The sequence below is a fragment of the Galeopterus variegatus genome, unplaced genomic scaffold (assembly GCF_000696425.1).
Source record: "Galeopterus variegatus unplaced genomic scaffold, G_variegatus-3.0.2 Scaffold128, whole genome shotgun sequence".
In the NCBI taxonomy this organism is placed as follows: domain Eukaryota; kingdom Metazoa; phylum Chordata; class Mammalia; order Dermoptera; family Cynocephalidae; genus Galeopterus; species Galeopterus variegatus.
In genome coordinates, this window is record NW_007726239.1 from 445,468 (window position 1) to 461,721 (window position 16,254).

A 16,254-nucleotide genomic window follows, 5' to 3' on the forward strand; every position below is an offset into this window, starting at 1 on the left:
TATTTTTCTCATTAATAATTAACTATAAATAATCAGGGATATGTAAATAAATATGGGTAACTTTATACTGGAATTTTGAAACGTTATTTTTGACTATATTGTTAATATTTGCCCCAGACTCCTTTAAGTACATTCATACAATGACTTTTTACAGCAAGTCCTCTCTATATTTTACAATTCTAAATTAAAGTTATTTAAAATCCCCAACTTCTACTGAGAGTGAATGGTGGAACTGGGACTTAAGCTCAGATCTAATTTTAGAGATTGTATTCTTTTGTTTTGCTTACATATACCATTCAGTTTTTTTAGTGTATTTACAGAGTAATGCAACCATCACGACGATCAATTTAGAACATTTTCATCACCTATAAAGAAACCTTTATCAGTTCCTCCCCATTTTCCCCCAACTCCCTCCCCAACTATGAGTCTACTCTGTTTCTGTACATTTGTCTCTTCTGGACATTTCACATAAATGAAACCACACAATATGTGGTCTCTTGTGTCTGACTTGTTTAGTTTAGAATATGATAGTGTTTTTAAGTCTCATCTATGTTGTAGCATGTATTGGTACTTTATTTCCGTCTATTGACCTTTTTCGGTGGGCGTATGTTTTTATTTCTCTAGGGTATATATATATACTAGCATGGAATTGCTGAGTCATATGGTAACTCTATGTTTAACTTTTTGAGAAATTGCCAAACTTTCTTCCAAGGCAGTTGTATTCACTTAATATTTAAACCAGCAATATATAAGTGTTTCGATTGTTCCACATCCTCCCTTGTATTGTCTTTTTCTTGAATGACAGTCATTCTGATGGATATGAAGTGGTTCCTCATTGTTCAGAGACTGTACTCTCAATGCTGTTCTCTCAAGGGCTCCTTGAGATGTAATTTGACATTTAGAGTAAACTTCAGTTGGATGTGAAGTACATTTAAAATTAATAGAAGAATATTTAAAAATAGAAAAGTATGAATGTACAGGGGAGTGAAGTTCTAATACATTCTTCATCACACTGAAATTATTCAGCAATGAGCAACTAGAATTTATATGTCAAAGATTTTAAAACTATGTTTGGTTTTCATGACTCATGACAGAAATAATCATGTACACTGGCCAAAAATAAGACAGTCATTCAGTTTTATTTTATTATAAAGACTGCATGAGAGGTGAGGCTTGTTTCTCTATGTACGTGCTGACAATGAGACTGAAAAGGTCATAGTTACACATTCTTTCTATTCTTTCTATTCAATGTTACACATTCTTTCTATTCAGCCAAATTTGACCATACTTACTTGAAGTGTCTTTGTCTGTTTATATGCTTTTTTTGATAAATAATAGTTACCTACAAACTAATGTACCTTTCTTTGATGTTATAGGTTCAGTCGGCAATGTGTTGTTGACAAGGACAAAAGGAATCAATGTAGATACTGTCGATTAAAAAAGTGTTTTAGAGCAGGAATGAAAAAAGAAGGTAATAATAATTAACATTATTGATGAAAAGTGATAAACGTACATACATGTTCTCATTAATTACAATAACATTTTTACATGAGTTCTGATTCTACGATTCCTTAAGTTAAAGAATTTAGTTCAAGGACATCCAGCGGTGGAGCCAGTCTTTTATCTGGTGACTGATTATGGACACCATTTTCTCCACCACTTTGTTATCCCTGGCAACAAAATTATTGTCAAAATAAAATTCCAGCATCCTGTTCAAAATATAAAAGACAAAATCTATGAATAGGTTGAAATTATAAGTGTATTTTTAAAGGCTTTTTAATTCTCAATTATTGGATATCTTTATTCATTTCATGAACATTAATTGAACATCTACTTTTCATGCATTCATTCATTTAACACATATATATTGAACATTGTTATCTTCCAAACACTATTCTAGGTGCTGAGGTTTCAGTCGTGAACATAATAGACAAAATAATCCTCCCTCTTGGAGAGCTTCTATTCTATTGATGGACAGACACAACAGATTAGATGTGCCATTTCAGTGTGTACTAATTTCACTTAGAATATACTAAATAATCTGATTGTATTCTCCTCCATTATAAATATGGTTAATTTAGAAACAAATGAGTTGAATACATTCTAAATGTTTGGCAGGTACAAGATTTTATGCCTGTCAGTTTTGCAGCATGCCTGTGCCAATCATATACAAAGATATATTTTTCACAACTATTTTGCAAACCGTAAAAATCAAATCAAATTACTATATACTATAGAAGTGTAAATATATTAAACTCATCTTGAAGATACTTAGTTTTTTACTTTGCCGTTTGATATTTTAAAGATAAAAAAAAAATCCATTAGTTTTGCTCAGGTTTTTAGTCTCAAAGAAGACGACAAAAAGTAAAATTCACAAAATTAAAGAAGCACTTTCTCATTTCAAAAATGACTTATTTCTAATGTTATAAAAGCTCTATTTGGTAGTTTATAGAATTAATTAGATACTCTGTCAATCATCTTCATCTGTTTCTACTAGAACCGCATTTCTACCACTACAAAAGGGCAAGCTAATCACAATATTTTCTTTATGAGTTTTACAATTTGTGCAATAAACTTCAAAAATGGTGAAATTATATCTTCTACTATTCATAAAACAATGCTTTAATTTTCCTAAATAGATTAGAAAGTAACTTTTGAGTTTCAAAGTTGATATATTTCCCCTTTTTACAGTAATAGCACAATTGGAAGATTATTTAGATGAAAACCTATATAAACATAATTTTATGTCGAAAATGGTAACAGTGAGAAAATTATAAACATTCACAATATCTTTTTAGCATTTTTTCTAGAGATCGATCATGTAAATAAAATTCATAAAAGCATATATAACATCTTATTTTATGTCTCCACATATGCATTTCCAAATTAAAGTTGAAAATCGATAACAATTTCTTTTTAAAAAAAAAATAGAATAAGTAAGCTACCAGTAAGTATAATTTTAAAATATTAGTGATTCATTCCCATTTAGAGACTACTCACTCTTTCTTAAAGGCAAAACGTCCAGTATTTTCCCTCCCAACTTAATGGAGTTGATTGTTAATAGTAAGTTTTGAGTCTCTGTTACTAGATTATGTATAGAATTTGGTGGTTGTTTAATAAAAGAAATTGCAGAAAAATACCTGATACTTTAATGCCTTATCTTTCCAACAGAACAGATTGGAGCATTAACCTAAGTAATTTAGAGGCTACAGGCCTTGTTTTCTTTCTCCTCTGTTAATGGAAGATAATTTAACATAGTAGGTTTTGAAATTCAACTTTGAAACCCGACTCATTTTATTCTTTATATGACAAATATACTACATAATGTTTTCTCTCTAATTCTTTCTTATATTTAAAAATGTAGTTTTCAATAAGAGATTTGGGAATATACATTATTCTTTCTTTCCTTTCTGAAATAAGGAAGCAGATCTGGCTCTCTTTTACAAACTTTTCATATGACAATAGGATTGCTTCACCTTTCTAAATGCTGATATTAAAACCTCAGTATGCTCAGGAGAGGCCTCTACCTGGTTCAACTTTTGCTTTATTAATGTCACTAAACTGTCCCAAGGACAGTGTTTCATAAGAGATCATAAAATTGCAATCTTAAAATCATCTTAACTAAGATAAATTTACTTTCCATTTTTGCTAGTGTTCTATAGGAAAAGAAAATGGAAGTTTCAAATCTATGACTCATATTTTCTGACAGTGAATACATTCTTATCTTTGACCTGGTTAATCTCACAGGCAATACTCTTCCTGTAGTTATCTTATAGTGTTATTAACTTCGAGAGAATAGAAAACCATCCTATTAAAAATACAGCACTGTGGAACTGGCTGAACCAACACTTTCTAACATGCATGCCATCATGAAGTCCCAAACAGCAACATTTCATGGGCTTAAATGACAAGTGTGGCCATTCCTACCTTTAAAAGTGGTACAGAATGAAAATATTTTCAGATTGAATCTTCCCCCCTCACCAGAGGTCTTTTAGAAAGACCCTTTCTCATTCTTTTGTACATTTTTTTGTTACTTTAAACTGTATGTCTTGATATATTAATGAGAACTGACTAATAAATACTGTGATTTTCTCCCCTAGCTGTGCAAAATGAACGTGATAGAATAAGCACCAGAAGAAACACATTTGATGGCAGCAACATCCCCTCCATTAACACGTTGGCACAAGCTGAAGTTCGGTCTCGCCAGGTACCTGCTGAACACCAGCATCCAGTCCCATTTAACAGAACCACGTGTCTATTTAGGCACTTGATTAAAATAATCTATCAAAATAATCTAATTTCATTGAAATTTACTCATTGCCAAAATAAACTACACCTACACAAATTCAAGAGTTTTGCTTTGAAAGTATTAGTGGGACTGCTGACTTAATTTTGACTTGTACAAGACCCTGTTTTTAAATGGGAAGGTTAGATGAATTTAAGTTTAAGATTGCTTAAAAAAAAAAAGTTGGCTACAAGGTTGATTAAAAATACCTAATACAAGGCACAGTATTCTGGGGACAGTATTTGATTTTATTGGCTGACTCTGTAAAATCTGCTACCAGAACTTTTGGGGAATTTGGTTGAGACCTGTCATCAGAGCTTCTTTCCTTGAAAATGACTTCTGGACTCAAGAAGTCATCTTGGCATCTGCTTTGGAAACATATTTAAATGAAGAGCCAGAATTCAGAAAACAAAGGAGAAACAGAGATTTATTATTTTAATTTCTAGAGTGAGCATATCAGTTCTAAAGTAAAAAGAGCAAGTCATTACTTATATACATAAAAATAAGTCATTTAAAAGTTAAATAAAAAAACTCCTTTGAAGACAGTTTATTTTAGCATTGCCTCTGTAAGAAATGTTAATGATATTTTTCTATTATAAATCAAATTATGAAATTGCTATGTAGTTAATCAGATCCTTTAATGAGTCGGTGTGACTACTTTTGTATTTGATAACACAAGGGTAATCGATGAGGTTAACATCACCATTATCATCATTACTTGAAGATTACTTGATGGTCCAGTAAAGCATTTAGAGAATGTTTCAGAAACCAATAAAGCAGTTTAGAGAATCCTTTTAGGGAGCTGTGAGAAAATATCCGGATACATATAAAGACATATACACAACTCATGTTCAAAAATTAAGTTTATTAAAACTTTTAGATGGTGTTTTTGTTATCAGCACCATGCTCTAACCAACTGAGCCAACTGGTCAACCCAGCAGAAAGGCTTTTTAACACCATGTACATTTTTCATATAGTTAAAAATTATAGGGCCGGCCCGGTGGCGCACTGTTACAGTGTGCCGCTTGGGAGCACGGTGGCGCTCCCACCGAGGGTTCGGATCCCACATACAGACTGGTTCCCGCTCACTGGCTGAGCGAGGTGCGGGCGCAGCACCTAGGGTTGCGATCCCGTTGCCAGTCCCGGTCCGGTACAGGCGCGACACTGAGGGTTGCGATCCGTTGCCGGATATGAAAAAAGACAAAAAGGAAAAAAAAAAAATTATATACAGTATTAAAAATCTATTATTGTATGTTAAGCTCTTCAGCATTGCTAAGTCAAGAGCCAAATATTTTCTCCCCAGTTTGGTAAATGTTTCCGCTGGAAATGTTTTGTTTATAAACCTCAACAAATTAAAAATGGATTTTAATGCAAATATAATTTTTAATTTAAAATAGAGTCACAGAAAGTATTTCGTGTGGATACTGCCTGTCGTTTTATGTAGCCATTTTGAATTACGAAACTCCCCAAAACTTGTGGTAACTTAGTTTACAGATTTGGCAAGTAAAATTAGGTACTGTTACCAAAACATGGTGACATGTATTGAATATTTTCAATTTAATCTGTAAGTGGATAGATATTTTGTTTCTCAGTCAAAAAGTGTTTAGTATATTTCTAGATACTATGACAATAATAATTTCTGTTTCAATGGTATTTATTTATTGCAGTCATAGAAAAAAGAGGAGTAATGGCTATGTATTATTTTAAATAATCAATTAATGTATGGTCTTCTCATGCTAGATCTCAGTCTCAAGCCCTGGGGCAAGCACTGACATAAATGTTAAGAAAATTGCAAGTGTTGGTGATGTCTGTGAATCTATGAAACAGCAGCTCTTAGTCTTGGTGGAATGGGCTAAATATATTCCTGCCTTCTGTGAGTTACCATTGGATGACCAGGTATCAGTTAAAGAAATAATGAACGCTTTAAAAAATATTTTTTGAACTTTGCTAAGTTTTTATGTTCTTTCAAATATATCCGCAATATATTTACTGCATTTGACAAAAGATAAATTATCTTATGAAAAAAATGATTGGATTTTCTTGTCCATTTGCCTTCTTGTTCTATCAAGAGGCACTACTCTTTGACTCCTATTTTAAGAGTCTATCAAACTTATCGATTGGACAAGAGTTTAACAAGACACTGTTCTGCCCTCTCGGAGTTTTAAAAAGCTTATGTGAGGAAGAAAGACAGCAAGTAATACCCTTGTGAGATAAAGTATTGGAAGAGTAAATGTCTGGGAGGCAAACGGTGCAATGCTGTGTCTTGGTGTTTACTGAAGGTGCCATATGAAATTTCTCAGAAATACCAGGTGACTCCTACAGAGATACCACACGGGATTCATTGGTGTCTTTGTCGGTACTTTGCTATTGAAATATAAAGTTTTGGTTTTCATGCTTTCAATTTTATTCCAGCTTTTGCAAAAATAATAGATCTGGCTAAAAAGTCCGTAGAATTATGATATGAAATTTACAGAGAAATAGAAAGAATTCAGATTTAGTGATCTTTTCTCAATGCATATATTTTTATACTTTGTCCCATGTCCATTAAGACATTTTAGTTAATAGTTAAGAACTTTAATTTCCTAATTAGTCAATGAAGATTGGATTATTTTAGATTCATTTTGAACTCTTCTAAGTAGTATATAATTTTTGCAGATGAAAATAATGTGAAAATGTTCATTTCTCTCACATTGAATTAAACATAAGTTTTATGCCCAGTGTATATTTATGTACCCTCTGACTAGTGTTCTTTACCCTTGATACACAAAAACAAACAAACAATCAAGGGGAAAAGGGCACGATTGTGTAAAAATCAAAAAAGGGCAAAATATTTACACAAGAAAAAAGTCATCATAGGAAGTTAGCAGTTACATTTCTAAGAGTGCATTTCACCTGGTGACAGGAAAAAAAATACTGTGAAATCTGAAATCATTCTTAAAATGTTCTGTAACTGCCTTCCTGGTATGAGTCACAGTTATTGACATATCATAAAGATAGCTTGGCTCAGAAGGTTATGCCAGGGTGAATAATGCTAAATTGCTAAAACCTTCTAGTCTCACCCCAAGCAATATAAGTAGGGTTATGTTATTTATCAGCTTTATATTTTTATTACCATTCTTCTTTAGAAGTTGCTGACTTATGTATGAAGACACTGATTTAAAAATTGAGAAGTTGAAATCTAGCAGTCAAAAATAGTTTTATATGCTGATTCTTTAATACTAATAATTAATATTAACAGTATAAAAGTAACTAGTGAATGTCTATAATTATAAAACACTGGGGAATTAGCTTTCAGTTGCATTATCAATTATAATATTGTATTTAATTCTCTCAGAAGCTCAGTGACATAGGTGTCATTATCTTCATCTTACAGTTTCTTAAACTGATCCATAACTCAGTTAATTTTTTTCAGTAAATTCATCAAATGAATAGTTATTAGGAGACTGCTGTTTGGTTTTAGGAATTCTGGGTATTCCGCAGTAAAAATACAGATTGCCTCTCTATTCTCATAAAGTTTGCATTCTATTTGGGAGAGACGGACAATAAAAAATATACAAATTATGAGTAATTTAATTCTAGGTGGGGATAAGTCCTATAAAATGCTATAAAATGGGATAGAATGAGTTGCTGGACAATGATTGGGGGATATTAAGAGATCCATTAAATTGGGGATCCAAGAAGGTATTTCCTGAGACGTGAATGACAAGGGGCCAAGCATGCCAAGATCTGAGCAGAAAGCATTCCGGGTTCAGGAACAGCATGTCCAAAGGTTGTGAGTCAGTCAGGAACAATGCGGACAAGGGGTGTTGCAAGAAGTCAGAGACTTGGAGGGTGGGAGGCAAAGCATTGAAACTTCCCCCCTCCTCCCATCACCTGGGAGCATGGTTGAAGAGGTTGGATTTTATTCTAAGGGCAGTAAGAAACCCAGTAAGAAACATTGAAGAGTTTTCAGCAGAGGGGTGATGATAAGTGATTACTATTTAGCAAATATTGTCTTAGAATCTCTGTCAACAAGGATTTATGATGAAGGAATCAGAAAGGAAGCAGGAATACCTATGAGTGTGCTGCCATAGTCCAGGTAACAAATGACAAGGGACTGACCTGGGGTGATAGCAATGGGGATGGAAAGCAGTACTTGATTTGGCTTTTATTTGAGAAGCAGCACTAGGATTTGCAGTAGAGTTAGAGAGGACTCAGAATAGACTCTTGATGGTGCCATTTACTAGGAAGGTGAGGCTATTGGAGAAACATTACCTGAGTAGGTGTTAAATGTGAAATGTTTTCTGTACTTCCTAGTGACACCCAGCAGGTAATGGAGTGTGTGAATGGAGCTCGGCTGAGAGCTTACGGCAGAGTTAGAAGTTCAGTCTACAAAGTGGCAGAACCCAGGCCTCCATCTTTTTTTTTTACAAGTCCTCACTTTGCTTTTGTTTGTTCAGTTTATTACATGCAGGAAATTATGTTTTTCATATATTTTATCATTTAGTCCTCATGAGTTCACTGTGAGATTTTTTTCTCCCCTACCCACATTTTATAGATGAAAATAAGTGAGTCCCAAACATACTGGTTACCCAAAGTTAAATAGTTCATAAGTGGCCAAGCTGGGATTTGAACTCCAGTTTGTTTGATTCTGTTTCTCTCCAAAACAGCTAATTGGTCTGCATTTTTTCTGCTGCCATTGTATTGACTTGTTAGATAGTTTTAGAAAATTCCAAAAGTAAACTTTATTGACATGCTGCAATAGAAAACTAGCCTAGTGATGGCAAGTATCTATGAATATTATACTTTGTTAAAATAATAAAAAAGTCCCAGGCTTAAAGGATACTGTAAGTTAATCAGGCTCATATAATGTCATCTTTTAATCACTGTATTTTATAATTAAATGTTAAACTTTGAATTTTTCATTAAGGTGGCACTGCTGAGAGCTCACGCAGGGGAACACTTACTGCTTGGAGCTACAAAGAGATCCATGATGTATAAAGATATTTTGCTTTTGGGTAAGGTTTTTTATTTTTTTTAATTTAAGAGGAAATTATGCATATTTCATTTTTATAATAGTATGCAGGATCTATTCTGTGTGTACCAAGCATTCATGGACACTGTCCAATGGTGCTGTCACTTCACAGATTGGATTTAATTGATTGTGTCCTCTCTAGACCCTATTTTTCCTTGTCTTGATTGCACGTAAGTTCAGAGTGCAATGAGATTATCAGGGAGCACTAAAATTTAAAAATAAAAAAAGAGATGTTGCTCAATAAATATAATACTGAGTCATGTTTATATCATATCAGGATAAAGAATTAGTGATTTATATGACCGCCCTATGGAGTCTCAGTGGGTTTTCACACTCCCTCATTTTCTGCTAGTAATTATTTTATATACTTTTAAGGAACATGTTTATCTCCTAGGATTTCCATTGCCCATAACATGCTTCAAAATAACCGAATAAGAAAAAAAATTAGTGGCAATGTGTGAAAAATTCTGATAGATAGGAGGGCTAGAAGGCGCAAAAGTAGAATAACAGGTGGAAGAGAGAAAAGACACAAATTGAAAGCTTTGTCTTCTTTAAGTAGTTTTTTTCTAATCCCTTCACATTACCCAACTCATAAAATTAAGTTTTAAAGGCTGACATCCTTCTATTGCTTACTAGCTCTACCTCTCTTTGGCTTTAGTGAAATGATGATTAATTGTTTATTTTGGTGATAGATATTTTGGCCTCAAATATATTGAACATAATATAACAATAGCTACTATTTATTGAGGGGTTACTATGTAAATGCACTGCTTTACATGTTTTATGTGCATATATACACTCTTTCATGTAATCCTCAAAATAACGCTGAGGGATAAATATTATTATTTTCAGCCCATTTTGCATATGAGGAAATGGAGAGAGAGAAAGTTTACCAAAGGTCACAAAGCTAGGAAAAGATAGACAAGATGCTAAAACACATAATGTGAATGCAAAAAATATGCTTTGAAATGCTATTAAATACTTCTCTTGCATTTCCAGTAGTGATGAAGTACTAGAGTACTGTTTTCATCATAGATCTGCATACAATATACCTAGAAAACAAAATTTCTACTATATTGTTCTAAATTTTTTTACTCTCAACAATTAAGTAAGCTAATTTTGCATAAGAAAGAGTGTGGCTCAAAAAAAAATTACAAAGGGAACTGTAGGAGGTGACATGCTAATTAGTTTGACAGTGATAATTATGCAATTATTTCACAATGTATATGTATATCAAAACATCACAGTGTACACCTTAGATATATACAATTTTTCTTTTTTTTTTGTCCATCATACCTCTATAAAGCTGGAAAAAAAGAGAAAGAGTGAGGCTGCATTGTATGAATACTTTGGGACATGTTGTTACCCTAAAAATTGTCTTCACTTGCCGTGAAAGAATTCATAACATTCTGCTTTTCATAAAACCAGAAAATAGCAATTTAGCTGTTTGCTAATAGCAATGAAGCTATACTTCATCCTAATATAGCCAGAAAGTTTCTAAGTAAGAAAAATCTTTTAAGGATTAAGGACTCAGCTCTGTATCCAGTTTCTGAACTCCCTTGAATTCAGCACCATAAAGTGGTTATCCCGTCTCTATTTAAAGAAATCCAGAAAGAAGGAATATATTACATAATGAAACAACTCAGAATACACGTGTTAATTTGAAAAAGTCAGCCTCCTTTACTTAGGCTTGTTAAAAACTGTGTCTCCATAGTTTTTACTCTTTCATATGCCTATAGCATCAAAACAGTGTTGTTTTTAATCCACTGTAAGCAAGAAAGATTCTTTTGAATTTCCATTATGTTCATTAATGACTAAGACACTAATATATGACTGACACAGTGGAAAGCTAATCATTATATTTGACTCTCACTGGTCAATTATTAGCTTGTTATTAGTCTGTACTTTCATGTTATCACCAGTGACTGAGGCTGTTAAAATGCATGTGATCACATTATCAATGTTATTGAGCCTTTAAGTATTCTTAAGTTTTTCTAACATAATTAACAACCCTATGGAGAGAGAACCTGCAGTATGATCACTATTCCTTCAAGGCTAGACAATTTTCAACATTGGTTGGCAAAACTCTAAACAATATCTGACCATTTTTAGGACAAGGTGGTTAATTCTTTTCTCCCCACTAGGAAACAACCAGGTTATTCACCGCAACAGCTGTGAAGTTGAGATCAGCCGTGTGGCTAATCGTGTTCTAGACGAGCTGGTTCGACCATTTCAAGAAATCCAGATTGATGACAATGAGTATGCTTGTTTGAAGGCAATTGTATTTTTTGACCCAGGTTTGTTTTCAAAATCTCTTAAAAATTAATATAATGAAAATTAAACAACTTTTTAACATTAGAATATTTACTCTCATACTCTAGTTAGATTAAATCTTCAGATTGCCCTTTTTATTCTTTTATTAGATGCAAAAGGGCTAAGCGACCCGGTGAAAATTAAGAACATGCGGTTCCAAGTGCAGATCAGTTTGGAGGACTACATCAACGACCGGCAGTACGACTCCAGGGGGAGGTTTGGAGAGCTGCTTCTGCTCCTGCCCACACTGCAGAGCATCACTTGGCAAATGATTGAGCAAATACAGTTTGTTAAACTTTTTGGGATGGTTAAAATTGACAACCTACTTCAGGAGATGTTACTGGGTGGTGAGTACCTTTAAGAATTTCCATTTTATTAATTAGCAGCACAATAGGTAGGTTAGGACAAGTTTGACCTATTCATTTTTTTGTTCATGTGCATTTCATCTTTTGAAGTTGCTGCATCATGTTCCTGCTTTTCCCTTCTTCTGCTAGGACATAATGACCTCAAATTTTTACATTTAGAAAGTCTGGAAAACCCATTTGACATGGACAAAGATACGTGAACGGATTCAAATCCCCATTCTTATCAGCCTCCACCATCTTTACCTCACACAATCCCTCTTAGTTCAATTTTCAGATTCTTCCAAATTTGGTAAATGAAAATGTATTTCCTGTTTGTAGGACCTCTTGAACTATATTATGGGTTTTTTGTTTGTTTGTTTTGTTTTGTTTTTATACCTGATTCCTTTGAAACCTCAAGAATACTGGGATTGCAACACAACCTAAAAATATATATAGTAAATAGCTTAAAAATGAACATCGTGCTCCTGGAGTAATTAATTGAAACAAAACAGTAGAAAGAGAAAATGAGATTTCATTCCTGCAATAAATGTCAGGAATAAGTTAAAATATCATTTATTTTATGTTCTGATCTATATTAAATTTCCTTGTAAAATCACTGTATTTGTTTTTAGTTTTCTGGTGCTTAATGTGTTCCTAATGATATCTTTTTGAAATAAAAATTGTTCATGCTATTAGGGAGATCCCAAAGTCTATAAAGTTGAGGTAAGTGATTCTTGGAATTGCCTTAACAACAGGCAGCAAACCTAATGATTCCAGGAAATGGCACACAAAGTCCATTATTAATATACAACATAATATGATACAACATTAATCTAGCCAATGTACAGTGAAAGCTGACATTGTTTTTAATATAGCAGTGGTTCTATTAATTTACTTTTGAATTCCCAAAAAGCACTTTGCAAAACTAGCAATATTCAAGCTGTCAATCAAAACGTGTGCTGAGGTAAACTCACCATTCCTGATTAAGTATCACTAATGCAAGCATCTTTTTATCTTCTGAAGGTGCTTCCAACGATGGTAGCCATCTCCATCATCCAATGCACCCACATTTGTCTCAAGATCCATTAACTGGACACACTATACTTTTAGGTCCCATGTCAACACTGGTTCATACAGACCAGATCTGTAAGTATCTGGGCTATTTTTCCACCATAATATTTCTTAAACTTAATTTCCTGAGAAAAGAGTGGAATTTTGGGGAAGACTCTATTAGTATCCAGAAATTGTAAAAATTTGGTAGAATTTACTTTCCAGGACTCAACTGTATGAAATTGCGATATTCAGCCAGTCACTTAGTCTCTCTAGGCATGAGCTTGCTCCCTAAAATGATGTGAGAACTTAAATCTCTACTTCATGGGTTTGGGGAGCACAAAAGAACATACAGGTAGTTCTAACTTTGCATGGTACTGTGGGACCATAATAATGACCATGGAAAGAAATCTTAATAATCAATGGGAAAATTATGGTTGTGACCTCTGAAAATGTCAAAACATTAAGAACTCTCTTAACTAGAGATTATAAACACATAGAATAATTGGAAAAAATAGTAGTTCTAATATTTATTTAGTTCACTGTAATTTAAAATATTACATTTAGTGCACTGTAATATAAAACATTAGAAACACTGAAAGTTAAAGTGTTCTATTTCCTTATAAAAATATTGTCAAGTGTAGTTCGAACAGTGCTTGCCTGCTTCTTCTATAACTTACTAGAGGAAGGTGAGCATCTTTTCTGTGCCCTGATGAATTTTCCTCCTTTGTAAGTTTGGATCAGCTTCCATGTTTTATCTTTTGCACTTCCAGTGTCCTGAAATCCCTCTGAAAATCTGTTTAAACTGAAGTTTTTTGCCAGTTGCACTTTCTTTGGAACATCTTGATCCTTTTCATCATATGCAGTTTCCTCGTTTCTGTGGACAAGTTTTCCTTCACTAAATTCCAGGCTGCATATTTAGAGACTCACACAACTGCAGCATCAACATTCCCATATTCAACTACTTCTTCTATGACTCCACTTACAGTCAGTGTGAATTTTGCTCTAGCATTATCACATTTTGTTTCTTTATAAAATATCACATGGATTTATCACTGGGAGACAGGAAGGCAACACAACCATATACTTTTTTATTGCTGCCTAAACTGAATAAAAGATGCTCAATGACCAGTCATGAGCAAACTGAAAGATGTGACGTGATCACAAAGCACATCTATTATTTAGCTAGTTGTTCGTAGACTGAAGAGTTGACAGCGAGGTTTGTGTTTATGCAGTTACTCGCAGTTAATTGTGAGTTACCATGATAACTGAAATTTGAAGCACATTGTGAGACATGCTATTTTAAGCCATGGTAACTGGAATTCATGCATATTAGAACTGTGCAAAGTGATGGCTGTTTATGAAAACTTCTTGGAATTCAAATGATTATATAAATACTAGGGGTTGTTAGTAGCTAAGTTAATCTGGTATTATTGCAGACTTAATGCAAATTCTATTTTTGTTAGTTACTCTGGGAATAAAAATATCTAATTATTTTACAAAATATTTAGAATTAGTTAATTGTTTCTGAGTTTATACTAATTAATTCCAGATTTACCTTTGATCTATTGCTTCTGAATACCAAATAAGCTAACCCACTGAAATGACTTGAGTTATAGTGATGTAATTATTATGCATATCTGTATGGCCTACTGAATTTACAATAGTTTCTAATAACTAGTTACAATGTTATTTTACCCAAATGTCTCATGCTTTAAACAACATTTTAGTGAGTACCACCTGACTGCTAGCTTGTGGTAGAGAAATTAAAGCCCACAGAACTTGGAGCTATCACAATGTCCTTTAGACACAAGCACTGGTAGATCTTATGTAAATTGTGTCTCAAACACGAAATTCTTCAGGTATATAAGAGAGGCAAAAATGAAATAGTTAGCAGAATATACAAATTATAAAAATAATATGGTATATTTAATCTGTGGTTCCCAAGACATTAACTTGGGACCATCCCTGAAAAGTAGATGTTACCATATTTATCTAATAGATAGTCAAGAGCAGGAAGAGAGGCAAGCCCAATACCATGCTAGAGTCTATGGAATTGGGTTAGAGATCAGTTATTCATAAACTTGGGAAATAAAACACATTAACAACACATCAAACATTGCAGGCATCAACTTTCAAGAGAGTTTGACAATTCTCCTGATGGTTGAATTCTTTACTTTTTAAATGTTGGTGTTCTAGTCTTCAAAAAACTTATTTGCTGATCTTAATCTTTTAAAAATCACCTCACTCTTTTGGTTTTTATTTTTCCTCTTTCAACATAATATTTATAGAATCATTTGTAGAGGAAAACTTGGCTTTGTTTGTGTTCATTTGGACTAGTTTATATTTTATGCAAAACAATACATTAAACATGTACAATATAAATTTAAGCTCATGCATGTTTTCTTGTTTTTTAGAGAAGGCTACTGCAGTTTTAGGCCCATTCCAAATATCCAGAAATAATTTTGAAAACAAATTTGGATATTCTTTTCTCAATTAAACTGCATTTTAAAATGTTGTTTCTAAGTAATTGCTAATCCATAATTAACAGTAACATGAAGTTAATATATTAAAGAGCACCAGGCAAAAGTTGACAGTTTTTATTTTTGTATAGAATTTTTTTAAACTGAGAAAAAAAATCTAAGAAGTTTACAATGCCTCAGTCTGATCATCAAAATTTTCTATTATTATTATTAAATATATAGAATAATAATGTATGAGTACTAAAATATCTCAAGTTTTTTAAACTGCAGAATAGCTCCTATATTATTTCATTATGTAGTAAAATTTACCATAGGAAGAAATACTATTCTAGACAATGAAGTACTCAAACTGTAACTTTTTAATATTCAACTTTTAAAATATTTAGTTACTTTGTATTCAGTTGCACAGGTTTGCTCTTTGCATTGAAGGGGAAGGAACAGGCAAGCTCAGATTGTAATAGAATAATTTTGAAGTGATAAAGCCAGTATTTTTCAAATGCTTTTGACTACAGCTTAGATTTCAAAACACATTTAAAGTACCTTTACCTTTACTTTTCATGTCATCTAATATGTCTGAATCAGTGGAATTCAAATATTTTTAATTTACTTGCACTTGGAATTCCAAATTACAAAGATTGTTTACTAATATTTGAAAAAACCTAGCATTCTGTTAATTATTTTCACTAACTTTTTTCTGCTGGTCTTGTTTAATAACCAAATATTCATAAATGCTATTAAGAAAGGCAGAAGGGCTAGCTCGGCCAG

The 16,254-nt window shown here is 32.9% G+C and overlaps 1 protein-coding gene across 2 annotated transcripts in view; it reads left to right on the forward strand.

Moving 5' to 3' along the window:
* Positions 1-16,254, forward strand: part of HNF4G (hepatocyte nuclear factor 4, gamma) — a 61,775-nt gene that overhangs the window by 44,834 nt on the left and 687 nt on the right. For both annotated transcript variants that reach the window (XM_008588468.1, XM_008588461.1), the window contains exons 3-9: positions 1,377-1,471; positions 4,101-4,207; positions 6,026-6,181; positions 9,195-9,282; positions 11,444-11,596; positions 11,723-11,959; positions 12,980-13,102. In XM_008588468.1, coding sequence (XP_008586690.1) covers positions 1,377-1,471; positions 4,101-4,207; positions 6,026-6,181; positions 9,195-9,282; positions 11,444-11,596; positions 11,723-11,959; positions 12,980-13,102 — 959 coding nt within the window. The remainder of the gene's footprint in view (positions 1-1,376; positions 1,472-4,100; positions 4,208-6,025; positions 6,182-9,194; positions 9,283-11,443; positions 11,597-11,722; positions 11,960-12,979; positions 13,103-16,254) is intronic.